The sequence below is a fragment of the Puma concolor genome, chromosome C2 (assembly GCF_028749965.1).
Source record: "Puma concolor isolate L17-30 chromosome C2, mPumCon1.1.hap2, whole genome shotgun sequence".
NCBI lineage: Eukaryota > Metazoa > Chordata > Mammalia > Carnivora > Felidae > Puma > Puma concolor.
Window position 1 is genome coordinate 22,499,157 of NC_141675.1, and position 26,930 is coordinate 22,526,086.

At 37.9% G+C, this 26,930-nt stretch overlaps 1 protein-coding gene and 1 long non-coding RNA gene across 2 annotated transcripts in view; one reads left to right on the top strand and one right to left on the bottom strand.

Moving 5' to 3' along the window:
• LOC147577135 (uncharacterized) overlaps positions 1-26,930 on the top strand; it is a 136,696-nt gene that overhangs the window by 100,758 nt on the left and 9,008 nt on the right. The gene's annotated exons all lie outside the window — the stretch shown is intronic.
• The window catches only part of KCNH8 (potassium voltage-gated channel subfamily H member 8), a 360,147-nt gene that overhangs the window by 3,421 nt on the left and 329,796 nt on the right, over positions 1-26,930 (bottom strand). The window contains exons 13-15 of the mRNA XM_086674209.1: positions 25,938-26,296; positions 24,013-24,119; positions 21,299-21,375 (exon numbers count right to left, since the gene is read on the bottom strand). Of these exons, the coding sequence (XP_086530335.1) occupies positions 21,299-21,375; positions 24,013-24,119; positions 25,938-26,296 (543 nt within the window). The remainder of the gene's footprint in view (positions 1-21,298; positions 21,376-24,012; positions 24,120-25,937; positions 26,297-26,930) is intronic.

Here is a 26,930-nt window from a genome sequence, read left to right on the forward strand (position 1 = left end):
TTTGTCACATGTAGTTGAGATCCATGGTTACTGTAGGTTCAGGGACAAACTGGCCTTCAGCGATGATGAAGGTGGTAAGCAAGAACCTACACCCCATTTGCCAGAGACAGAGTTTGCAAAAAGAGGGGAAACCACAGAATGGGAGACAGAAATAAGAACGACCTACAAGGCGGGTAGGTACAGATCAACACTGTGGGCAGCTTGGGGGCACGGGGGTCCATCAGTGAACGTGGAACCTTGTGGAATTATAACTCAGATTGTGTGGCATGTGTTTTATCCACTTTTCTAGGCAAGGCATTCAGCTTTTGTAAGATTTTCGAAGTAGACACAACTCTCAAACACTTAAGAACCACTGAAGAGTCTCCATGATTCATTTTACTCTTAAAACCAATAATAAAATTCGCTAGAGTTATTTGTTTTCTTACCAACCACATCACTTTTTTTAACCAAGGAAGCCCACCAGAAGATTGAATCTAGCTTTTTTTTGGGGGGGGTGACATTCTTCAAAGTGAAGAAAACCTGGATTTCAGAAAGCAGGATACAAACATGTATTTTCTAATCTTTGGTGAGCTCTGTAACACTAACATGATGTTGTAATACTTTGCCTTGATTGCTTTAAGACTATATTTTATAAAGGATCTTCTATGACTTAATTTACTATCATGAATCCTAAAACTCCAATATAAGCAGCTGAACCTACTGACTAAATATCATCAGAAAACAAAACAAAACAAAGAGAAGTGCAACTTCAGTGATGCCAAATTCAAGATTGCTGTTTTGTGCCAACTGTTTTCAACATTTACGTATACATTCCTAATTCATCCAGCAGCTTAATTCATTCCACTTCCTGCGAGTGCGTTCTGAAACTAATTCTCCCTGGCAGGCCCATCAGGAGGTAGTGCTGCTTGAATCAGGCATTTAAAAAAGGCCAGAAGGAGGTGTTTCCATGGTTCAGGCAACCAACTGGTAACACCTGCCTTGAAATTGCCAGGCCAAAAGTATTTCTGCCTTGCTGCTAGCATGGAACTCGAGGGACTCGATCGAATGCTTGTCCAGGCTTTTCAGCAGATCCGAAACTTCTGGTCATAAAAAGATACCTCTGAGCCTCCAATTTAAGGAGCAAAGCGGTGACCCTGAGAAGGGTGCTATGCATTTTGAAATCTTCACTGCAGGTTGTCTAATTTCATAACCTGCCAAGCCTCAATTTTAAAGTGCATGGATCACACTTAAATCTGGATCTGGATCTTGGCACATGCAGACATGGGTTCCATCTTGAATTGATTAGCTGTTCTATCAAAATTTCAGAAGAGAAGGCTGACACTAAATGAGATGTTTGAAGGGATATATTAGCCGTCCATTTCTGTGGATTGTCTAAGTTTGATTCCTGTATCAAACTGACCAGGAGCATACTAGTTCCCAGTAAAAATGCTTTCAATAGGCCTTTTATTAGGATTGAATAAAGACACAGTCTTTGAAGAACCATTTTGCATTTTTGGCACACCAACAATTATGCCATTCAATAAATGTTTGTAAATTTATAATACAATATGATTTTGGGTACCCTTTTCTCTACTGGATCTATAAACAGTGCTAAGATAGGCATTGATACATTATTAGTTCTCTACCTGTAAAGTGAGGACACTGAGGTCCAGAGGTTAAATGACATTTTTAAGGTCCCTTATTTCATGAGGGATAGTCCTTGATCTAGAAATCAGGCCTTCTAAGTTTGGTGCTCTTTCTGTTATAGCATATTATCACATGGAAAAGGAGATATTGCTTAGGAGGTGAGAGAGTTTGCTAATGTGGTCAGAATCTGTGAAGAGCCCAGATGATACAAAAAGGCAGCTCATGTGTAAAAGCTATCTGAAATGTCAATTCATCATCAAGTAAGTAATTGGCATCATCTCTAAGAAAGTCAGAGGCGGGGCGCCTGGGTGGCGCAGTCGGTTAAGCGTCCGACTTCAGCCAGGTCACGATCTCGCGGTCCGTGAGTTCGAGCCCCGCGTCGGGCTCTGGGCTGATGGCTCAGAGCCTGGAGCCTGTTTCCGATTCTGTGTCTCCCTCTCTCTCTGCCCCTCGCCCGTTCATGCTCTGTCTCTCTCTGTCCCAAAAATAAATAAACGTTGAAAAAAAAAATTACTTTAGAAAGTCAGAGACTGATTAAGTACAGCAAAATCTCATATCAAATTATACAAATAAAACCACAAAAATGGCGTAAAGCAAGGGGAAATCTGGAGCCAGACAATGGTGCAATGGACAGATTTCTGGTTAACTATTTGTTCTAGACTTCAAAATAAATATTTTTCTATGGGCAAAATACCTTTCCAGGGCCACATTCTTGACATCTGACTTTTACTGTGCGTTTGCCACAACTTTAAGGTCATGAACTTTGAATGGGAATCCTGAGTCTTGACTGGCTCCAGGACTGTTAAAAAGCATTAACATTTCCAGAAAACAAAATTACTGTATCAGCTTGAACTCAAAGGAGCAAGGAACCTAAGGCAATAGAATTTTCTTTAGCTCTGGAGGGTAATGATCAATTTATATTAGGGAAGATTTCTGTCAGTGTCACTGAGGAAACACCACTGCACCTTATTAAAGTTACATGAGGGAATTAATCCCTGTTGGGTAAGGGATCTCTCCCTTCACAAAGACAAAGGCAACTGTCACAAGGAGAGATGGCATCTCCTGGAGGTGGATACTCTGGTGACACTGAAGGTGACAACAGACTGTCACAGAAAGTGCAGAAAGATTCACTGCATTTTTGTTTACTGTTTTCTGCTGGGTTTGCTAACTAAATTCATTCTAACACAGGGAAGACCTTATTTTCAATCAAATGTGAAAGCAATGAATGCAGTGTCTCTACTGGTGAGGATCAATGCTTTTTTATAATATGGTAAGAAGATGTGCATTTAGGGGCACCTGGGTAGGTCAGTCAGTTAAGTGTCTGACTTCGGCTCAGATCATGATCGCACAGTTGGTGAGTTTGAGCCCCGCGTCAGGCTCTGTGCTGACAGCTCAGAGCCTGGAACCTGCTTCGGTCGGATTCTATGTCTCCCTCTCTGTCTGCCCCTCGCCCACTCACACTGTGTCTTTCTCTCTCAAAAATAAATACACATTAAAAACATTTTAAGAAGATGTGCATTTGCTAAAGAGAAGGTTGTTGGGGCTCCTTTGTGAACAAGGCTCCATCCATTTAAGGAGATATGTCTTCAGAATACAACTTAAAAGCAGAGTACTACAGAACTAGGTCAGTGAAAACAAACAAAAGCCATCCAGATCAAATGCACCAAAGTTTTCCCACCTAACTCAATACTACTTAAATTCTTTAAATGTCTTCTGTTACTCATGTTAGAGGAGACAACCCCCTTTTGAGTGGATACCACAAAGCCCTTCACAAGCCCCATCTCATTGGCTGGTGGCTCCACGTCCTGAAGTCTCCCCCTTGCACACCATCGGACTGAACACAGGGAGCTTCTCAGCCCACTTCTCAGCATGCACAGCGTGCTCTTCTCTCTGACCGGGGGCTCTTCAGTTCTGCCCCTTTCAGCCTGGTGAGTTTCTTCTCTCCCTTCAAACTTCTAACCCCTCATTTTCTCTGCAGAGCTGGCTCCCGACAGCTCACTTAATCTCACAAAGCAGCCTGAGTATCCTGTGGGACTGTCTGCCCTCCACTGACACTATAAATTCCTTGAGAGTAGATAGAAACTGTTACTTATGTCAGTATCTCCTGGACTCAGGGCAATGCCCAGAATATGCCGTGTACTCAGTACGTCTTGGATGTCTAAATGAATGCACGTCCTGCCATTTTGAAGGACTTGGCTTTCATATCACCTTCAATTTTTATTCTGTTGTGTCTCATGATTTTACCAGAAATATCCTGGGAGAGAGCTGCCTACTACAAAATTATACTGGGAAATCTGTAACTAACCCTCTTTGTCCCAAGTAAATATGTTTAAAGTAGGTATTATGACTTAAAGGTTTTATATATAAATTCCTTGCGTATTCCTTAATTTTTAAGAGCAGGTGGCATTTCCACTGTTAAGAATCTCTTTGATCTTGTGTTCCCTTCATAATTATAGAAAGGGGTCTCTTTTGGCCAAGACTTCTGCTAGACTTTATTTACCTTACTGCCTTGTCACTTGTCCCAGCAAGTGACTTGATTTCCATGGTAGCTTTAATTTCCTGGGGAAATTGTCCCTATGTACTGACTCCCATGTTTCATGATTATATGATGCCAAGTGACAAACTTAATAAAGTTATCCAGAGTCGTTTTATCAGTTGAAATTTGGTAAGCTTCTTTGCATCCCTGGTTGCTACCCTAGCCTATTTTAGATGTGGCCTTCTGATTATTTGTACTTATGCAGACAAAATAGATAAACAAACCATAACCTAATACACATTATTCTCTTACTTGTGTATTCAGTTGCATTTCCTTTCTCCATTTTCCCCCCTTCCTTCCTCCCCATTCTCCTAATTCTTCTGTGAATAAAAACCCATCAGTCCAGGATGTAAAACTGTTAGCCAAACCAGCTCACCATCAATCACCATCTGCAGAGCCAATTGTTCACATCCAAGATTTCTCCATCCCTTCCAAAGTCCCAACTGCTAGAAAGAAGAAGTGTTGAAAACACCATCTGTGCTCCCAAGTGGTTCAGTCTGCTATCCAAAACTTTGGAGCATCTAAAGATTCTTCCCTCCTCTGTTGTCCCAGTAACATGTATTTAACCACCCAAATCATTAGGTGTTTAGCAGGTTTTTGGGCAGTGCCTTTGGTCTTGTTGAGCAGTACCTTCTGTCATGAATAGAAATACCCATGTGACAACAGACTTTGTCAACCATCCCTGACAATCCACACACTGGTCTTTCTATACTTCTAAGAAGGGAATCATTAATCACCACAATTTTTCTACTTTTGCCAGATCTAGGTTTTCTCAGAACTTCTATTGGCTTGGAAACTGTCATTGTTGCCCACATTTCCAGAGTATCTGGTTTTCCCCTCTTATGTTTAATTTGCTCCACTGATGTGATGCTACTTCTCATCCTCCTCTCAATCATATTTCCACAAATGCTTTGTTGTGAGGACTAAATAATAGAGTGAATGTTACAGTTTGGTCCCCATATAACTGATAATTTGTCAAGATCCCAGTATCTGCATTTGATGATGCAACACAGCTTAGTTGAAAACTTCTTCATGATAGGGAATACTAACCCAGGACTGACACTTAGCCCAAAGAAAATAAAAGCCAGTTATCTATATAACTGCTCTTCAGCCTCAGCATGGAGAGAGAAACCGCTCTGTTCATGCTTTTACATAACTAATTTGGAAGAAACGGAATCTCCAAGTTTTAGCATTGCCTTGCATGGATCTTTGCAGTAACTAATAGTAACAGCAATAACTAGCAGTAACTAGAGTCTTTGAAAAATATTGATTAAGATCCTGCATTTCCAGTGTAAAGTTTGGGTAACTGCAGCCAAACGGGTTGAGAATTCTCTATAAAATACGTGTGAGTCAAGATACAACAATGTGCAGCTTCGTGCGGATCAGCATTGAATAAGGACCAATGCGGGGCTAGATGGCTAGTCTTTATTGTTTTTTTAATAATAGCTCCAGTCCCTGCATAAGTCCTGCCATTTAAAATCTTTGTTGATGCCTGAGTAATTTAATGAATATTAAGTTGCCTGGTTAATTTCTTAATATGAGTTTCTGGTATTTTCATTTGAACTTAAATAACGTTTTAAAAAAATGTTTCTTATTTATTTTGAGAGAGTAGAGAGAGTGTGCATGAGCAGGGAAGGGGCAGAGAGAGAGAGGGAGAGAGAGAATCCCAAGCAGGCTCTGCGCTGTCCGTGCAGACCTGATGTGGGGCTCGACCTCATGAAACCATGAGATCATGACCTGCGCTAAAATCAGAGTCGGGATGCTCAACTGACTGAGCCACCCAGGTGCCCCTTAAATAACTTTCACCAACCCCCCCTAAATAGCACCGCAAGACACAGAAGTAAGTATCACTGTAACTCTAGCAGGTAAGAATGTTTTATATGATGTCAGTGTCTCATGGATGCCCCCACCACTTTAAAATGGGAGATTTTTTTTTTTTAATTTTTTTTTTCAACATTTATTTATTTTTCGGACAGAGAGAGAGACAGAGCATGAACGGGGGAGGGGCAGAGAGAGAGGGAGACACAGAATCGGAAACAGGCTCCAGGCTCTGAGCCATCAGCCCAGAGCCTGACGCGGGGCTCGAACCCACGGACCGCGAGATCGTGACCTGGCTGAAGTCGGACGCTCAACCGACTGCGCCACCCAGGCGCCCCTAAAATGGGAGATTTTTAAGCCACTGTGTTATTACATACTTGAAAAAATCCATCTGTGGTGCTGCTGACCTCCTGTCCCAGTAAGACTGCACACTGCCAATTTTTACGGTTAGATTGTGTGCCTTTTGGTGTACACACAGATACGCTATTCTGGTGTGACTTTGGATTGTGCCTTTGGGGAACAGCAGTGTGAGTTTCCTAATGAAGACCAGAATGTGTATTTGCCAATACCTTTTATTTTACATGGAAGATAGCTAACTTTTGTCTTCTGTTATTCATGTTATTACATTTTTGACTCTTGGCTATTGGCATGGTATGATTCATGGCCTCTGAGTATAACTGGAACTTCAACTGATAGAAAAAAATGTCATTTCCATTTTTGTGCATTCAGTGAACAGATGGGGAATGCATCTGTTGATATAATCTTCTTAGCTTGAAGAGTTCTTGACCCGTCACTAAATTTTTGCCAAACATGTACACATTTTCCTGCTAGACACAGTTTTCCTAAATTCCGGGTACTAATTACACCAATCCTCTCCCCCTGCCACGAACACATATACATTTCTACAAACTCTGAGTCAGGTAATTACATGGTCTTTCATTGAATCTTTTGTTATGTTGCATATTTACCATGGGATTTAGACAAGTTCAATCAAACTCCAGAAGCAGGCAAAACAAAAAGGACGATGGGCATAATTTCATCCTTGTGTCTTTTGCTTCATAAAGCATTCAAAAACAAGTGACAGTCTTTTTATCTGTCAGCTAAAATAATAATCCTACTCGGCACTTGCATAAATTTTATCCGAATGAGGATCTCAATCCCATTACTAACAAAAGTTGTAAATCTTGTTCTCCAGCTGGAGAGACTAGAATGTTGAGAGGTGATGTGGCTTATCTGAGGTCACACAGAAATAGTACCAAGGGGTTCACTTTTGCAGGTGCATCTGTTGCCTCTTAAATTATAATAAGAGAAGAATTACAAGCCTTGAAAGTGATTATGCCAATGGTTTCATTGAATTTCTGCAAGCTCAGGCCTTCGGACACAACTTTATTACTTTAGCTGTATTATTGTAATCCATTATTTATCAACTCTTTGATTGCTTTTCTCATCTATTTCCCTGCTTCCTGTGACGAAGTTTGGTTAGTATCCAAATTGCTGTCTGGCTAAGGGATCCTCACTGCTAGTAAAGAACACCAAACAAAAGTCTGTCTCCTCTCAGAGTACCAACTGTATAGAACAGTGCTTATTAAGACTTAAAGTATATAGGAGTCACCTGGGGATCTTGACACCATGTATATTCAGATTCAGTACATGTGGGGTTCTGGGATTCTGCATTTCTAACAAGCCCCCAGTTGATGATAATGCTGCTGGTTTGTACTCCAAGAGGTCAGATCATGAGTTCTTATTATGGATTTAGTCCCTTTGGTTAACTCCAGACGTATTATAATTCTTTCAGTAAGAGCTGAGAATTTAGATGAAACAGCCTTTTCCAATTCCTCTGGCAAGTCTGTAATTGGCATTTACGATTTGTTTAGATCTTCTATAGTTTCTTCCATCAATATTTTGTAGTTTTTAGTGTATAAGTCTCGTACTTACTTGGTTAAATTTATTCTTAGGTATTTTGTTCTTTTTGATGCTACTGTAAATGGGACTGTTTTCTTTTTCTTTTTTTTCAATGTTTATTTTTGAGACAGAGTGGGGGGGAGGGGCAGAGAGAGAGAGAGAGAGAGAGAGAGAGAGAGAGAGAGGCAGACACAGAATCTGAAGCAGGCTCCAGGCTCCGAGCTGTCAGCACACAGCCTGACACAGGGCTCTAACTCATGAACCATGAGATCATGACCTGAGCTGATGTCGGATGCTTAACCGACTGAACCACTCAGGTGTCCGGGACTGTTTTCCTTAATTTCTCTTTCATTATCAGTGTATAGAAATACAACTGACTTTTGTATGTTGACTTTATATCCTGCAACTTTACTGAAATCATTTATTGGTTCTAACAGTTTTTGGTGGAATCTTGAGGGGTTAGGGTCTTTGTGATTATCAAAGCTGTTGTCTCTGTTCTGGGTGGTTCCCAGTAGTTGAGGATGTGCCAAGATCTGTCAGTGTCCCAAAGTGGAGGATCATAGACAGCATGTAGGTGCAGGTGGATTAGAAGCTGAGCAGCTGGGAAAGTATGCAGTCATTTCCCTTCCAGAGAGAAGCTAGAAGGGCATTTCTATATGCTCCCTCTCTGCTGAACCTGGAAATACAACCATAGATACGTTCTTACAACCATTTAAAAACTACTTTACTTGCTTCTGTGGGACTTGTGAACTTAAGCTCATTTGGCTTTCAGAGCTAGGTGTTTTGAGGGCCCTAGTTGGGGGCACTGGACAAGGTCCAAACTTTCCAATGCTAGGATTTAGGGGTTCCCTATTGATTGTATGGTAGTGTACCTGGGGTGGGGTTTATGGTTTTTGTGTCCCAGCCTTTCCTATCTGTTTCCATGTGGGGGTTTTCTCATTCACCTGATGTGTAGGAGTCATTCAGTTTGTTTTTATTATTTCTTATTTTTGTATTTCTCCGATGGAATTATTCTGTGTACATTCAGTGTGTCTGTAGGAGGAGGGAAATTCAGAAGCTTATTATGCTGTCACTTTGGTGCATTTGTTACTTATTTTATGTAACTTATTTTATGTTGTAATCCCATGTATTTCTTATTCTTACCAATATTATCCCATCTTTGGCCAGTGGAAGACTCTTCATATTGGCTCCTGAGCTCTTTTGACATCATCCTAGGAGGGTGTGATAACTTTCTTGCTGTCTTGTACACTAAGGTGTTCTGGACTGATGTGTATTTCATGCCTCCAAGAGTGGAAACAGCTATTTCTCCAAGAGACTGTATTTATCCAAGAGCTTCTTTTAATGGGAAATTTTATTTGAGGCCATAATCAAGGCATATTCACTGTTATTGGGCTGGTAATTGTTTATACTCCCTTTTTGTTGAAAGAGCTTGGAAATGTATGCATGTATATGATGCTACACAGGTTCATACTAATATTTCTAACTCTATTTCAGGACTATATTTGTATCTCCTTTACACTGTGAATTCTGGTTATTGAGGTATAGAAGATGACAGAATTAAGAGATCTCATAATTGCTCATTTACTTTATCCCCCATTACATATTCAACAATTGCAATATATCAATACCAGTCCCACCATTACAAATTATGATTACTGAAAACAGTTAAAAAACTGGGGGAGACATATTCTATTCTAATTCTCTTCCCACTCCCCTTTCAATGGTTCATCCATATTTACATTGTCAGAGCATACCTTTGACAACTTATACCTTCTCTTCTTTAACTTTCATTTAGACTTGGTACTATAAATAAGCACATATTTAATGCTGATGAATTTGTCCAATGACAATGCCTTTCAAATCATCTTGGTTTTTCTGAATTTTGTTCTTGAGGGCATTCTTCTGGAAATATATATGGGAACAATATTCCTTGAGTTCTTTCATGTTAACAGATTGTACTTGATGGTTATTATTTTTTTTTAATGTTTATTTATTTTTGTGAGACAGAGAGACAGAGTGTGAGTGGTGGAGGGGCAGAGAGACAGGGAGACAGGGAGACAGTATCTGAAGCAGGTTCCAGGCACTGAGCTGTCAGCCCAAAGCCCAATGCGGGGCTCGAACTTATGAGCCATGAGATCATGACCTCAGCTGAAGTTGAACGCTTAACTGACAGAGCCACACAGGAGCCCCCTGTGATGGTCATTTTTGTTGGATATAAAATCCTTAGTTTACAGTTTCTTTTCCTAAGAATCTTGTATATTTTGTATGTTACTTCATCTTGCATAAAATGTTGCTGTCTAAAAGTCTAATGACGGTCTAGATTTTTCCCTTGCTAGTCCTTTATAAAAAGATCTTTTTTGTCTAAATAACTAATGAATTTTTTTTCTTACTTTAAAGTCTAATAATTTCACTAGGATGTGAAATTGGCAGTATGCAGTTTCAAAAATTTTTTTGTAATTTTAGGGGAATTTTATTGGATTATTGTTCTTAGTGTTTGTTTGGTTCCCTGAATTTGGCATTCTTATTCTGAGACTTACATTTTTTTGTATGTTAGAGCTTCTTTGTTTATCTTAAATATTTGACACTTTTCTCCTAATCCTTTTAAAAAAAATCTCTTCATTTAGATAACATGCTTTAAATTTTCCTCCCTTTTCACCACCAATTTGGCATTATTTGTTTATTTGTTCTTGTGTTGCTTCTAATTTAGGCAATTTCTACAATGTTCTTTTTCTCACTTGTAATTTTTTAATGTTTATTTATTTATTTTAGGTGGGGGGGGGAGAAAGAGAGAACACGAGTGGGTGAAGGGCAGAGAGAGAGAGAGAGAGAGAGAGAGACAGAGAATCCCAAGCTGGCTCTGCACTATTAGTGCAGAGCCCAGCGTGGGTCTTGAACTCATGAATGAGATCATCTGAGCTGAAATCAAGAGCTGGACACTTAAATGGCTTAAGTACCCTATTTCTAATTTTCTACCCTAATTTCTAATTTCTAATTTTTTCTTAAATGTTTTTCTCTAACTCTTGAATTCCATTATTTATGAAATAGGAAAAAAGAGCTTGAAAGGATATAAAATTTTAAATTTCTTTAAAGCACAACATATGAAACATGGAGACATGTTATTATTTACTAATATGGCTAACAGTTATTTGGATATCTGTTATTATATCAATGTCTGTATGTTTAAAATTGCTGATGATTAAAAAATAAAAACAAAATATTCAATATGCACACTAGAACCTCACTTAAAAAATACATCTATATGCATTTAATTTCTTTAAAAATCCCCAAAATATTTTACCCTAAAAAGAACACTGATTTTTTATTGTTTCTCCTTTATCTCTGGTTGTTGTAAATTTCAATGACCAATTTTTAACTACTGCAAATCAGTGTCCAAAAAAAACATCAAAACGTAAGTTCCTATCTGAATTAATGCAAGGGTTCTTCTTTTAACTCTCACAGCAATTGAGCACTGAACACGCCAGTGAGAAAGACTGATCCAGCAAGGTGTAGTATAAAGCACCATGGAACATGGTACCTAAAACTTGTTCAGAAGTCTAGAAAGGATTTTCTTTTAACCACTGGCAGATACCTTCCCCAAATTAAGCTTTTTCTGATAATGGGGTTTCAAACAAAATACGTTTCCCTAGCAAACGTTTTAATGAATGCTATTTGAATAGAAACTCCTTTATTTCCAAGTCGGAGGAGATTTATTTTAGAAAGTAGGCTTGCAGATTATCAACTGAAGTAAGCGTAAGTCTGTCGTAACAGTATTTTGTTACCAGTTATCATATTTGATTTAAAAACACATTTAAAAAGTCAGTATATTACAAGTGGACTCCCCCCAGCCACCTCCTTTGTCTCTTCTTAACACTCTATCATTTTATTGGCTTTAAAATATACTTCTTTTCTTTTTTCTTTTCTCTTCTCTTTCTTTTCTCTTCTCTTTCTTTTCTTTTCTTTTCTTTTCTTTTCTTTTCTTTTCTTTTCTTTCTTTTTCTGGATTTCAAAATGCTAACATGTGGAATAGTCATCAATGGGAAACATATATGGGAAAACATATATTTTCCTCTTGAATAAACATATAGTACATTTTATTACTCTTATTTTGAAAGCCCTTTCTAAAATTATCATACCTTAAAATGAGCTGTGCATGATTAAATCAAGTATTGCACTTACATACATATGGGTAATTTAAGAGACCAAAGACTCAAGTCTTGATGTGAGTTTCTGATATTTCAGAAGGAAATCTTTTCATTGCAGACCAAGGATGGTCTTCTTTGAAAGCTAACCCAGTAAAAGAAAACTACTGAACTGGGATTCAGGTCTTGTTTCTAGGCCTTTCTATATCTCTTGCTGCATATGTGATGATCTCTGGGCCTCAATTTACTCATCTGTGATAAGAACATGTAACATGACAGGATTTTTAATGTCTCTTCAAACTCAGAAGTGAAATTCCATTTTTCTCTTCAATGTTTTAATGCCTGATGGTTAAAATAGATATAATGCATAATCCAGCATTTTTTTATGCATTCTCACCATAAATGTATGTCTACTGTGTGCCAATCATAGCAAAGAAAAAGGCAAATAAAGACTCTTGTCCTCATAGAACTGACATTCTAATGGGGGGGGGGATAAAGACAATGACAAATGTAGATAAATAAACTATGTAGTATAATTGAGTTTTGATGGGCTATGAGAGAAAACAAATTTGGAAGTAAATTTGGGGAGTGGGGCTTCTATTTTAAAAAGACTGGTCAAGGAAGACTTCACTGAGAAATTGACATTTGCACATTGGCTTGCAAGAGGGAAGAGAGCTGTCCATGCAGATATCTTGGAGAAGAGCTTTCTGAACAGAGAGAACAAATTCAAGACCTTTAGGTGCTTTCATAAGCTAAAATATGTGGACAATGTCTGTTCTGGAAATGTCCTCTGTAGGACAGCTGGGGTCATTTGTGATTGCTTTAAGAAATTGGAACAGAGGAAAGGGAAGAGACAAAGGAGGTTAATCATGATGATTAAGGGTCTGTACTTCATGTCACATGAGTAAAGTTTCAAGGAAGAGAGAACATTTATAGAAGAGAAAAACATGCCACAGAATGGGGAGGAAGAAAGATATTAGCTACCTCCAAAATTTAAAGTATTTTCATTGAAAAAACATTTACGTAGCTTTTTCTATTCAACTCAAGAGGGACAGAAGTAAGAAAAATTAATAAAAGTCTTTACAGAGAGTTATATGAGCTAAATATAGAGAATAGGTTTCTAAGAGCTAAAGTAATTGAGAAATGTGGTTGGTGGTCATCAGAAGCATTTGGAGAATTAAAAAAAAATACAGATACCCAGTGACAACTCGAGAGGTTCTGAGATTTAGTTGGTCTATGCTTGGCCAAAGGAACAGTTATTTTAAAAGTAGTCATTATTTTATATATTAATTTGTAAAAATATCTGTAATCCTGTAAAAAACATTCCTTGAGAATCTGAAAGCACAAGTAGGTTTGGGAACCAATTTCTTTGAGGCATAGTGAGTTCTTACTACAGACAATACTCAGGCAAAATAACTTCTTGCCAATAACCTCAGAAAGAAAATTCTCATATAGGGTGAAAAGCCAGAATAGGTGGCCTCTGAGATAGCTCCCAAATTTCAGATTTTATGATTCTACCACAATATGAAAATACAATAATATCAAAGCTGAGGTTGCTTAAATATTTGTTTCAGAATAATTCTTCTTCTCATTATTTATTTCAGAATTATATTATATTATTTCAGAATAATTCTTCTACTCATTATTTATAAAAAATTGATTATTTCAAAATCTATCCTATCATGTGGTCATATAAGCATAAAAAGGAAATGTGACTAATTTAGTACTGATTTATGATATTGTGTTTATTTATAATTGTGCACAAGTAAATGGGAAGTGTCAGTGTCCATTTCTCTAGGTGCTTAATTGTTCTCCAATAAAAAGACTCAAAAAAACCCCCAAACCTTCACCAGTTCATATATGCTTATTTCCAAGTCCTTATTTGAGATACAGGATATTCTCTGTTGCACTTCAGTAAAGTTTCAGTATTTTAACAATAACAAAAATAGTGACAATTTTGAGGCAATTCACAGAATTCTTTGGAGACATAATCCAAGTTCTCAAGAGCCTTGGGGAAGGAAGAAATGTACATGTGAAAATAACGTAAATGTACATAAAAAGTAAATACTGAATGGCAAGTTTAGAAAGCAGGTGTTAAAGCTTAAAGAAGGAACTTAAGAATTGGGATTCATCATAGAAGAATCAAAAAAATTCATAGGGTATTGGAGGCAAAATCATAGCTCTTTTGAAAGATGTATGAGGTTCTCCTTTTTACACCGGGAAATTCATGGGGGCGCCCAGGTGGCTCAGTCAGTTGGGCGTCTGACTTCGGCTTAGGTCATGATCCACAGTTGGTGGATTTGAGCCCCGCATCGGGCTCTGTGCTGACAGCTCAGTGCCTGGAGCCTGCTTTGGATTCTGTGTCTCCCTCTCTCTCTCTGCCCCTCCCCGGCTCTCACTCTCTTTCTCTCTCTCAAAAATAAATAAACATTAAAAAAATTTTTTTTAAAAAGGGGAAATTCATGTATTGGGGGAGGATAGGAAAGAAAATTTCCCTGTAATCACTTCCGACTATAAGATTCTATTTAAAAAATTTGAATATTATTTGTAGCTGTTGGATTGGATCAATTATTGAACTTAATTTTCCCATTGATGAATGGAAAATGGCAGGGGGGCATATTCTTTTAAAAACATATCAACTTACAAATTATTTAGCAAGTATGGGAGGGGAATACCCATATCCATCTTTTTAAAAAATAACCAGTTATTCTGAAACTATTGGTTAGTAGTAAGTAAATGACTAGTTACTACTAACTGGCTAATTACTAGTAATAAGCAATCAATAACTAATTGTTTAAATTTCATTTGATTTTTTCTGTACTTGCTTGAATACATAGTAACTCATTTTACTGAATATTTCCCACTTGTATTTTTAGAACAGATTCACTTTCCAACCAGTTTTGCTCCTTGGAGGCTGACTTGTATGAACTCCATCAACAGGCTCATTGGTTCTTTGGTTTCTGGTTGGGTTTGGCCATTGTAGAACATTAGCAGATCAGAGGGGGGTAGGAGAGGGAGGTTGGGATATGTGTTCCTCGGGCTGCTTCCCTACAGGGTTGAGGTGGGTAGAAGATCCCAACAAAGATCACAGCTCCTTTCAGGTGGCTTTTCACCCACCTTCCTCTGACTCAAGATTCTATAACCAGTCTCTACTCTGGGTCCTTTAGACCTAGGTGTTGTACTGACCTTCTGTTATTATCCCCACGGTGGGAGCGACTGTTCTATCCTTTGTGTTTTCTCTATGCTCAACTAACTTCTTTGTAAGTACTCCTTTTATTCAACCCTGCTCAAATTGCCCATTTGAAATATGGCATTGGTCTCCCTGGGGCCCTTACCAGTATGTCCATTTAGTCTCCCTATTCAAAATTAGAAGAGGTCTATATGTAAGTGATCACAGGCCTGGAGGACCGAAACAGCTAATATCCAAAACTACATGAATGCGAAATTCACACTTCACAGGAAAAGCTTTTGAGCGATTTACATATATTTTTTTCTTTTGGGAGATCCTCATTATTCTTTAGAGTATTTATTTATTTATTTATTTATGATCAGTAAACCTCTCACGAGAGATACAAATCTATCTATGCATACAGGCCTGAGAACTGAAAATAAGCAAAAAGTGTCCTGTAAATCATTAAATAGTTGGGTATATTCCAGTTTAGAAAGCTGTGTCCATGAAATGAATCATTATTGTCAATAATACTTATGTTTTAAAATGAAAAATGCAGAATGGCTTTGCCAGCAGTTAAATGGATTTTGTTTTTCTATGTCAACAAGTGAATGTATAGCTTTTTTTTTAATTTTGCTTTTGAGAATTGATGGTCAAGAGTTAAATAGGATCATGATGAGGAAGAAAAGAGATTGTATAGTAGGATCTTGGAATGGTCTTGCAATTCTGTCAGTGTGTTTCAGTTGAGCCAATTTTCAATGAAAAGATATGATAACAGTAATTCAGAGGATTAAGGAATACCCTTTATCATAGGGTATTACTCATGTAGGTTTCCTTGTGTGAATTATTAATAGAACTCTAAATCTTCATAGCCATTTAGAAAAGTAGTAAAGCAACTCTTAAGAACAACTCCCATTATTGTTGTTTTATTTGTTTGACTGAAGCAGACTTTACTGATCTCATGATAGAAATTTGTACATGTCACCTGAAAGTCAAAAAGAACAAAAGAAAAAATACATAAAATGGATATCACCAAAATTAATACTTTTGTGCTTCAAAGACCAGCATGTAGGGAATGAAAAGGCAACTTAAGTAATGGGAGAAGAAAACTGAAAATCATAACTTGTATCTAGAATATATAAAGAATTCTTACAACTCAGGAATAAAGAAACAGCCCAATTTTAAAGTGGTTAAAGGATCTGGACAGACGATTTTCCAAAGAATGAACACATGGAAAGATCCTCAATATTAATAGCTATCCAGGAAATTCAAACGAAAACTACAATGAAATACTGCTTCACACACACTAATGTGGTTAGAATAACAAAGTCTTATAATAACAAATAAAAAATTGTTGGCAGGGAAATAGGAGCCTGGAACCTTCATATGTTGCTGAATGTAAAGTGCTGCTGCTGCTTTGGGAAACAGTCTGGCAGTTTCTCAGATGTTTTAAACACAGAGTTACCATACGATCCAGCAATTCCACTTAATTACCCGAGAGAAATTAAAACATGTCTGCGCAAAAACTTGTGTGAATGTTTTATGAATGTTCACAGCAACATTATTCATATTAGCTGAAAAGTGGTAACAACACAAATGCCCATCAGCTGATGAGTGAATAGGCAAAAAGTGGTATATCCATACAATGGAATATTACGTGGGTGTAAAAAGAAATGAGGTATTGGTATGGCCACAACATGGGTGAGCCTTGAAAACCTCATACTAAATGAAAAAAGCTGGTCACAGAGGGCTATAATGTAAGATTCCACTTAAAGGGAATGTTCAGAACAGGCAAATATATGGGCAGAGAATGTAGATTAGTAGGGCTGAGGGTAGGGGAACTTCAGGTATCACGGGTGATGGCTATATGGTATAGGGCTTCTTTGTGGGGTAATGGTTTACAATGGTTGAAAATTGAGTATGGTGATGAATGCACAACTCTGTGAACATACTGAAAGCCTTCAGATTATACACTTTAAATGGATGGATTATATGATATGTTAATTATATCTCAATGAAGTTGTTTATTTTTTAAACAAAATAAAATTCTAAAAGTGTCAATCAGAGAATTCCAGTCAAAATGCCCTTTGTTGAGCAAGGATGATTTCACAAGCCACCTGCATTTTATCATTTTGAAAATGAAGATTTGGCTATGATTATCTTTCCTGTAAGCTTCCATTCTGCCTAGTTTCATAATCATTTTGCTATTTATGTTTAGTGTAATATCAGGTAATGATTAAACATTGGTAAACTGCATACTTAAGGTCTCTTAGCCCTTAAATCTTGAAGTCTCACAGAACAAGTGTTCTTTACATTAATACACTGACACTATTACATCAAACTATTTAGCTAAAATAAGATACACTGAAATATAAACAATATGCCCTTTCATTTTTCTATTTTAATTTTCTATTCTTTTCTTTTTTTTAATGTTTATTTTGAGAGAGAGAGGGAGAGAGAGCATGAGTGGGGGGAGGGGCAGAGAGCAAGAGGAGAAAGAGAATCCCAAGCAGGCTCCTTGCTGTCAGCACAGAGCCCAAAGCGGGACTCAATCTCACGAACTTTGAGATCACGACCTGAGCCAAAATCAAGAGTTGGCCACTTAACCGACCGAGACACCCAGGCGCCCCTATATTCGGTATTTTCATAGCAAGAGAAAAGTCTCAGGTAAAAAGTAGTCACTTTCATGATCAAATGTTTCCCTTAAGTCCATTCATTTTCATTTTCTTCCATAAACATGGACTAATTAGTCTGCACTGGGCGGGGGAGAGTAGGGGGGGCGGGGGGTGCTAACTTGAGAGTTACCTTTTGTTGGATAGAAGTACAACCTTATATAAGGAGCGAATGAGAATTTGACCCCTTATTAACAGAAGACATCATGCTGAATGGTTTACATATGGTATTAGGTCCTCACAACAATCCTATATTGCAGATTTCATCATTACCATTTAATAGAGAAAAAAATCTGAACTTAGGGAAGGTGAACACTTTGCTGAAGTCAGAGAGTTAATTTTATGAATAGGGATAAGAATATTTTTCTTTCTCTAAAGCTCATTCTCTTTCTCTACTAGTGTGTTTTATGTCTTATGCCTGCTGTGGCAGAGCACGTAGGTTCCCTTGGTAGGCTTTGCCGCAATGTCTTTCTGGGTCAGGCAGATTTCAGAAATGAGAAAACATTCTAACCCTTACCTACAAACCTTTTCAGAAATGGAGCATTTGACTTACACAGCCCATGTCCCCCACGGTGACATTTTGTTGTTATTTTTAAACAATTTCCTTAGAATTGCACTATTTCTTTGTCCGCTGTAGAGCAATGACAATGTTTTCAAAAGCGTTCTAATATTAGCAGCTGCCCTACATCTTTTAAACCCTTCACTGTTCTGTGAATGTAGGTTATTACCAACATTATTTCCTTTCTGATTTTTGTTCTGTATTTAGCCAGCTGATTATGAAATCTACACATCAATGAACAATGTCTTTATATCTTAAATGTCTGGGCAAATATCAGAATGGGGTTGTTGCTATGTTCTCAAACTTTACATAATGCTCGACATGCCTCGCATATATTGGGGATTGCCCTTTTTATTAAAGAGTTATTATTATGCAGTGCATCCCATGTTCATTATCAATTCTTCTCTTGTTTACTCAGAACAAGGAAAAGAATAAATGAAGAATAAAGCAATCAAATGATCACATGGGCGAGTGGCAGGATACAGGGGAAGTGGAAAAATTAGGCTTGGATTTTAAAAGACAGATTTTTTTTTTGGCTACATAAACGACATTGTAGGAGATAGGAGGAAAAAAACAAGTAGGTCGGAAGAAAAATAATTTTACACTTTGAAGCCAATTTGTATTTTCATTCTGCCTGTCTTAGTGGGTTTTACCGCACGACCCAAAGAGTCAAGACTATAAATTAAATTCTGTGCAAAGGATAAGATTTTTCTAACTTAAGCTTCAGCCATGAAGAAATCAGATATTTTCCTATAAGGAAAAACTAATTCCTTAGGGAAGGATAATTGGACCATTGATATTTTACCTTCCCTTTTTATTTCAATATATGGCAAGATAAAAAGATTTATATCATCTCACTAGAAAAGCAATCATAAATACCGAATCACATTGGGGAAATATTTTGTTTTCCAAGTGGTTATCTGTTTTAACGTATCTACCACTAGTTCACATGGTCAAAGGAAAATCGTAGAGGGTGTGGATTTACAGCTGTGATTTGGGAAACTATGTACATTCCAAAAGGTGAAGATATAAACACATTTTTCCCCAGAATAATTACTGACTCTAGTATTTGAGCTAAGACATTGGTCAGTCAGTTCTTAAAACCATTAAATGATCTCACATATGAGGGAAAAGAATCCAAACAGTTAATATTAATCGGTGCTTTTAGCCAAGAATAATATTTGAAAAGAAATTGTTCAATAGAAAGTTTTCCAACAGGGTATTTAGGTTTGTTTTGTTGCATTTAACAAGATGTTATTTACGAGATCCAGTGTATGGCCAAGTCTTTGTGATTTAAGGAGTTTCAATCTGATTTTTTTCATTCCTATATTGTTAGTCTGCCCTTTGTCTCTCTTCCGTCTTGTTAGCAACAATCTTACTCCCAGAGAAAGTGGGCGCAGAAGGAGAGACAGCAGTAAATCATAAATCTTCACTAAGCTGAAGATACACAGGTTTAAGAGAAACTTCTGGGCTTTATGACAAACTACCCAGTTTTCCATTGTTGCAGATAATTGGAAACTGATATGGTAACATGATTTCATTTTCCACAAATCTTCCCAGTGTCAATAACTATTGTATTTTTCGACGATCTCCTCAGGTAATCTTAGTCCTAGAAAGGGATTCTATTACACTGTCTGTGCCCGTCCATGTGCCCTCACCCTAGGTGTACCCGGAAGGTCCAGGTCTTCCTGTGTACTTTTGTCTGAAGAACCTTTCTAGTCCCCTCTGCAGCGAGGCCTGCATGAAGAGCAAGGGAGTCAATCTCTCAGGAACCACCCCCAATTCCATTTTTCCTTGCCTTACGGTGGAACAGTTTTGAATTGTCCTACATACTCTCTCAGTGGTCCCCAGCAGGATTGAGCCCCAGTTGCCCACAGAGTTAATTATCTTATTAACACGCCTTTCTTTCTGTGCTTTCCTTTCTCTTCTGCCTTACCTCTCTATCCTTTATGTTGCTTCCTGGGCCACCTCCCAAATAAACTATTTGCCTCCAAATTGTCTCGAATGTTTTTATTCGAGACAAAATTATTAAAATTTTTCGGAAGGGCACCAAAGTTAGGATAGTGATTCAGATATTGCCTTCTCTATTTATACGAGATGGCCAGAAAAGGCAAAAAGTAGGTAAGTGGTGACCTAGGGCTGGATGTGGGAACAGGGATTAATCATAAATGGCTACGAGAGGTCTTACTGCAGGGATGCAGGTAAAAACATTCTAAAACTGATACGGTGACGGTAGAACTGTTCAATAAGGTTACTAAAATCATTGAATTGTACACTTGGAATGAGTGAGTTTTATGATATGCAAAATATATTTTAATAAAGTTCCTAAAAATTACCTTATTTCACATGAATAGATGGCAAGGTCCAGAGAGGTAAAGTGCTCAAAGTTACACAGCAAATATATGTCAGGGAAAAGAAGCGCATTTCAGGCCATTTGATTATTCTGAGAAATAGCATTCATCTTTGGATTAATCACCTTGCTTTAACTCATTAAAAAGTTAAAGTACATGAAAAAAGTGAAAAAGCACCAGTTATACCAAGTATCAATACATTTATGAAGCTAATTAGTATAATTATCATTTAGTTAGTGCTCACTTTATGCTAAATGATTTGCCTGCACTATCTCAATTTCACAATGGGCCATAAGGTAGGCATAATCATTACCCTCTACTTACACGTGGGGAAATAGAGCATGAGAGAAAGTAAGGAACTTATCAATGGTCACATAACTCACATGAGGCTTAGTGGGAATTCATCCATGGTGGTCTGACATCAGAGCATATGCCTGTAATTACTATATTATACTGCTTTTGCTGGTAACTAGGATTTATAGCTCTTACCACTCCAGCATGACCAAAGGAAGAGAAAGCTCCATACCTCACTGTTGAGTTTATTTATTTGCTGCTTGGTCTCCTCTGCTTTGATGAAGAGAACAGCAGCTCCAATCTCTGAGTCTGAAAAGCGTAACACACACAGAATGGGTCCTTTAGTGATAAACTTCATATGTGAGGATTAAGGCAGTTGAAATGGGTAAGGAAACCTAAGCTACTGCCTTTAACTCTTCCTGATGCCTGTGCACTGTAGGTTCTGTCTCCCTGGGATTGAACATGCTTCTAGTAATCCTCTGGATCCTGTCTGATACACGCCTTGAAACTGGGCACGTATCATGGTGGGGACCATGACCTCACTGATGGGATGTGTCCATGGCAAATCACCACCATGTTTCAAGATGACACATTTCCTCTTTTGTTTTTAAGTTTTTTTTAAATGTTTATTTATTCTTGAGAGAGAGAGAGAGACAGAGAGACAGAGAGACAGAGAATGAGCAGGAGAGGGGCAGAGAGAAAGGGAGACACAGAATTGAAAGCAGGCTCCAGCTCTGAGCTGTCAGCACAGAGCCTGACACGGGGCTCGAACTCACAAGCCATGAGATCATGACCTGAGCCGAAGTCGGACGCTCAACCGACTGAGCCACACAGGTGCCTGACATTTCCTCTTTTTTGACCATTCTCTAAAAATATATCAGAGCCAATGACTAAACCATAGAAAAGGGATGTTCTGTTCTTTTTCTCCCCTAAATATTGATTCCTGTGTCCATTAGAGCCTCCCCACCCCTACCCCGCCGCCACCCAACTTCTATTTCAGGTGCTAAACTCTACTGCAGATTTCCTATCTCCTCCTGAATTGCTCTAAAAGATAATTTCTCCCATTTTCTGGTTCTCTTATCTCCACTTTTTTTTTTTTTTAAACCTTGCTCTTCCAAATACATTTATTTCTGTCAGGGACAAAAGTACAGATAAATCGTTGCTAGCTGGAGTAGAAAGGATATATATATATATATATATATATATATATATATATATATATATAATTTTCATTTTGCAAAGTTAATCTATTAATTCAATGAATGATAGAGAACATATATGGTAGGCTAAGCCTCCTTTAGAGGAGAGAACAATGAATAAAGAAAATATAATTGACCCTCATGGAGTTTAGAATCTAGCAGGGAAAAGAGACATCTAAAAGGCAATTAGGTAATAGGTTTGAATTTCACATTAAGGGTAATAGGAAGCCCTGTCAGTGTTTTATGCATAGGATCAGAGTTATAAGAATAAATTTGTATTTTTAAAAATGTTTACTCTGAATGGAGAGCAGTGTGAGACCAGGGAAGAGACTCTGGTAGCAAAGCAGGCATGAGATGGATGTGGCAAGGAAAAATATGGTGGCAGTAAGGATACAAAATCTTAGAATTGAGGGATATTTACGAGATAGAGCTAAGAAAATCTGTTGCTTGAGGGCATGAGTATTGGGCTACATACTGGGAAGAGGAGAAGAGAAGGCTAAGGAGATGGTGGGAGCAGAAATAGGTGGATAGACATGGTGAGGTTCTGTGCATCATCTCCAGGTCTAGGTGAGTCAATAAGGAAAACTTCCGGTTGGGACCTTCCATCAACTTTCGCAGCAAATACATCAGTGTGGCTATATGCTTTCTGTGCCTCTTTCCCCAGAGTAATATCAGCACATGTAAGTCAACTGAATGAATGAATCAGGATTGCTCACTGACATCTGCACGCCTTCTTTCCCTGTCTTCCATTCCCCCTACACACCTCCCCTCCCCCACCCCACAGCAAGGAGGCTTGCAAGGACCCTTCCGTTTTCCTAGACGATAATGAGGGACAGGAAAGACTGCTGAGATGGAATACTGCAATTCCACCAAAAGGAGACACACACACACACCCAGGACCGTACATTCAAAAGTCTTTACTGGGCTTGGCTTTGTTCATGGAGGGATTCACTAATTAGTAATGGATCCTGACACAAGGATCTCAGAGCTGAGTGGGAAGGGGAGGACAGAGCTGGCAGGGGACTGCTGGCCTTTCATCTTACAGTTTTCTGGTAATTGTTTTGGATAGCCTATGCTTGTTCATTATTCTCCCTTTATTAACTACAGGTGCGTCTTCTTTACAATTTCTTTGTCATTCCGGCCTTCATTATGTTGACAGATTACTTTTTATGGGCAATGAGCTCAAGAAGGCAAGGGAGAGAGAGGAATCTGGGTTGGGTTTGGGAATACCCTTATGTTAATCTTCCATCACTAGAGCACAGTGCTTCATATAGATCTCCCTCATTTCCAGCCTTCAAACATCCTTCTGAAGTTGTTTTATCCTTTGACAAAATGCAAATATAGGATCTCTCCTCAAGAAGTTGGATAAATATAACCTATGTTCCTATGGTATACAACCAACACAGCTTTTCTTCTTGGTAATGTTATTTTTGTGGATTAATCTGCATCTATCCTCAGAAAACATGGTCACCCTTTAATGAATAGCAGACATTCGAGTCTCCTAACACACCATTTACCAGGGCTGGTAAATGGCAGGGCATCTAGGCTGGACAGAGGAACAATTACAAATGATATCTTAGAAACTTGGAGATGGCATAGACTCAAATCAAATTTTTCCATGGCATGGGTAAAGTTCTAACATGTGGGAAATACTCAGAGAATGGGAAGGCAAAAAAGGGTCAATGCCAAACATTACAAGTTAAAAAGAAATACCACCCCTTGACAGAAGACTAAATATAGAGCTTACCTCCTAGAGGAGGAGAAACTCTGGGCTCTGGTCTGAGGCGTTCAGAGCCGAAGTCAAAAGTCTGGCTTTCCTCACTGCTGTTTCCATCTTCAATTCCGTCAACGATCCTGTTTAAAATAAAGGAAATTGGCTAGTTGTGCATTTTTGCTTATAGGTTCCAGTATTTCTAGGAGACTTAAAAATATTGTATTGATTTCTAAATTCTGCAGTCTCTAAAGCTGTGCTCTCCAATATGGTAGCCATTAGCTTTGTATGGCTATTGAGCACCTGAAATGTGGCTCATGCAAGTTGAGCTGTGCTGTAAGCATAAAATGCACATTAGATTTTGAATATTTGAGTAAAAAATGCAAATGGTTTTATTAGTAAAATTTTACTATTATTTACACTTGAAATTAATTATTTGGGGCATAGTGAGTCAAATAAAATATATTATTAAAATTAGCTTCACTTGTGTATGTGGGTTTTTTGTTTTGTTTGTTTTTTAAAAATGTGGCTACTAGAAAATTTAAAGTTACATATGTGCCTCACAATTTTAGCTCACATTATATTTCTATTGGACAGAAATGCTGTAGAATTTGCAAGCTTATTTATTCTTAGATTCAACACCTTAAGCTACTGAAGTCCTCTTCTCTGAATTCATATTAAATCACCACTTCATCCAGAATTAAAATCTTTTAACCTAATGATTATGGCATCACATTAAATAACCTTGATGACACCTTTACTCTGAACCTGGACAAAACTCTGAAGTAAGAGTTAAAGAATTTCATATAAACGACTATTAGGACTTTGGCTAGTCTTCTTTCCTTGCTAAATGCTATTTAATGCACTCATTATTTAAAAAATATAAGTCTTTTGTAGAAAACATAAATATAAAAGTAACAAAAATTAGAAAATAAAAATCACCTGTAATGCACCACTACTGTTAGCATTTTGATGTATGTCCTCACAATCTTTTTCTATATATAAAAGGAAAAATGTTCTTCTTATAAGTTCAGGATAAACCTTTCTTTTTCAGTTCTGATATATTTCCCCCCTATTTAAAATTTACTGTCTTTCTTCTTATTACAAATTTAGGAAGGAGAAGAGTAAGGTAATGTTTTCAAATTACCATCCTCAACTGAATTCCTGAACTTCTAAGTGTATTTTGCTTATTTAAAAAAAAAATCTCTCTCAATGGATGAATTGTGTTCTTCAAAAGAGTAGCTAAATATATTTAGAAATATCACTTGCTTTACAAGTAGAAAAATAGAATTTGAATACAGATTTCCAAACTTAATCTCTGAGATTTTGGACAAAATAGTATAGATAATATGAACTACTTTACAGGACTCTTGAGAAGACTAAATGAAATTACCTAGCAGAGGACAGGGGACATAGGAAGCACTCAGTATTTTTTTTTTCTTGCTTCTATTTATTGTCAGCTATGATGTGATTTTTTACTATTGCTTTTATGCTCCATAGACCACTTCTTTTACATTTCTGAGTCAGGATTTTTCAGCCTCTCAATCATCTTTAGTTAATCCTAAAGAGAATTTTTAAAATTAAAAATAGAGCTATGCTGTGTTACCTACTCAAGAGGTCAGAAATAAAAGTAAGCTTCAGTTATCCACAATGATAAAGAAAATAGTATTGAGAATGAACATCAACACTTAGGTAGAGCTAAATGGATGAAGAGAGTGAAGAAGGCCTTCTGAACATTTAATGGACCCTTTCAAGAATATAACTAAAACTACTGTCATACTGTACACACCTCCACGCAGAAGCAAAATTTACACACAAAATTCAGGAAAGCGGAAGAACCAAGGCTAGGAACCTGTGTGGTTGAGAGGCCCAGAGGGCTGAATAATTTACTAACTAGGTACCAATTTGAATAAAAGGCAGCCATTTTTACCTAGGAAAGAATTATATGATGTGATTCTTACCTTGGACTGAGGTCTGGGGGTCCAGAACTATTCAAAGCCGAAAGTTGCAATTTCAAGTTTCTCTCTTTCCTTTTTCCATGGTTAGGGGGGTCAGTTTCCTGTTTGTTTTTTGGGGAATTTGAACTGGAGACTCTGATAGGTGAGTGAAACGGCACTGTTCCTGAGGCCAGCTGCTTCAAGCTCAAGCCTAGATAGCTTTTACTGCTTCCCACCTTCTTGCTGCGTGAAGAGGAGGATCCCCTTGTGTAGATGGGAGAGAGGGAGGCTGTCTCTTCTTCCTCCCCTTCCTCCTCCTCTTCCTCATCTTCCACAATGGACGGGAGTCTTTTGTTGATGCTGCCATTTCCCTTGGGCTCTGACTAAATCAGTGATAACATAGATTAGTACAGATTGCAAAGGCCGCTTGAGAGGAATATCATTCATGCTGGTGGTCCTATCGAAACAACGTCAAATCTTTTAGAAACTTATGTCTCATGAAAACTTAAGACTTTGCAGATTTTGCTATTATTTATTCAGGTGTTCAATGTCTCGCCATTTCTGCTATTCCCCGGGTTTACCCTCTCTGCTATCCTGGTGTTGGTCAGCTAACACCTCTCTTGGTCTTCTTAAACTGTCCTGGTGGGAAGGGTGCATTTTACCAGCTTGGCATCTAGATTTTAATCAGTCTGTCATCGGTAATAGGATATGATGGCATGCTGTTAGGAGTAACGACATTTTCAATTTTACTGGAAGGTCTTGGGCCTTGTTATTTTAAAGTTATAGGGTCTTCAGTGGAACTTTATATGGAGGTCAACCAGAAAAGTATATTATCTTTGAGAATAAAAACCTTTCCTATTTTGGATCAGATAGATGGAGTAAGATCCGCGGCATCCACAGCTACTCTGCTTCCTGCTATCTTTACTTTCAGATGTCAGTTGGAAGGAAATGGAGCAAACCATTTGGCCTGCTCCCCTTGAGAACCTTGGGAAAGGAAGAAGTCTTGCTAAACCCCAT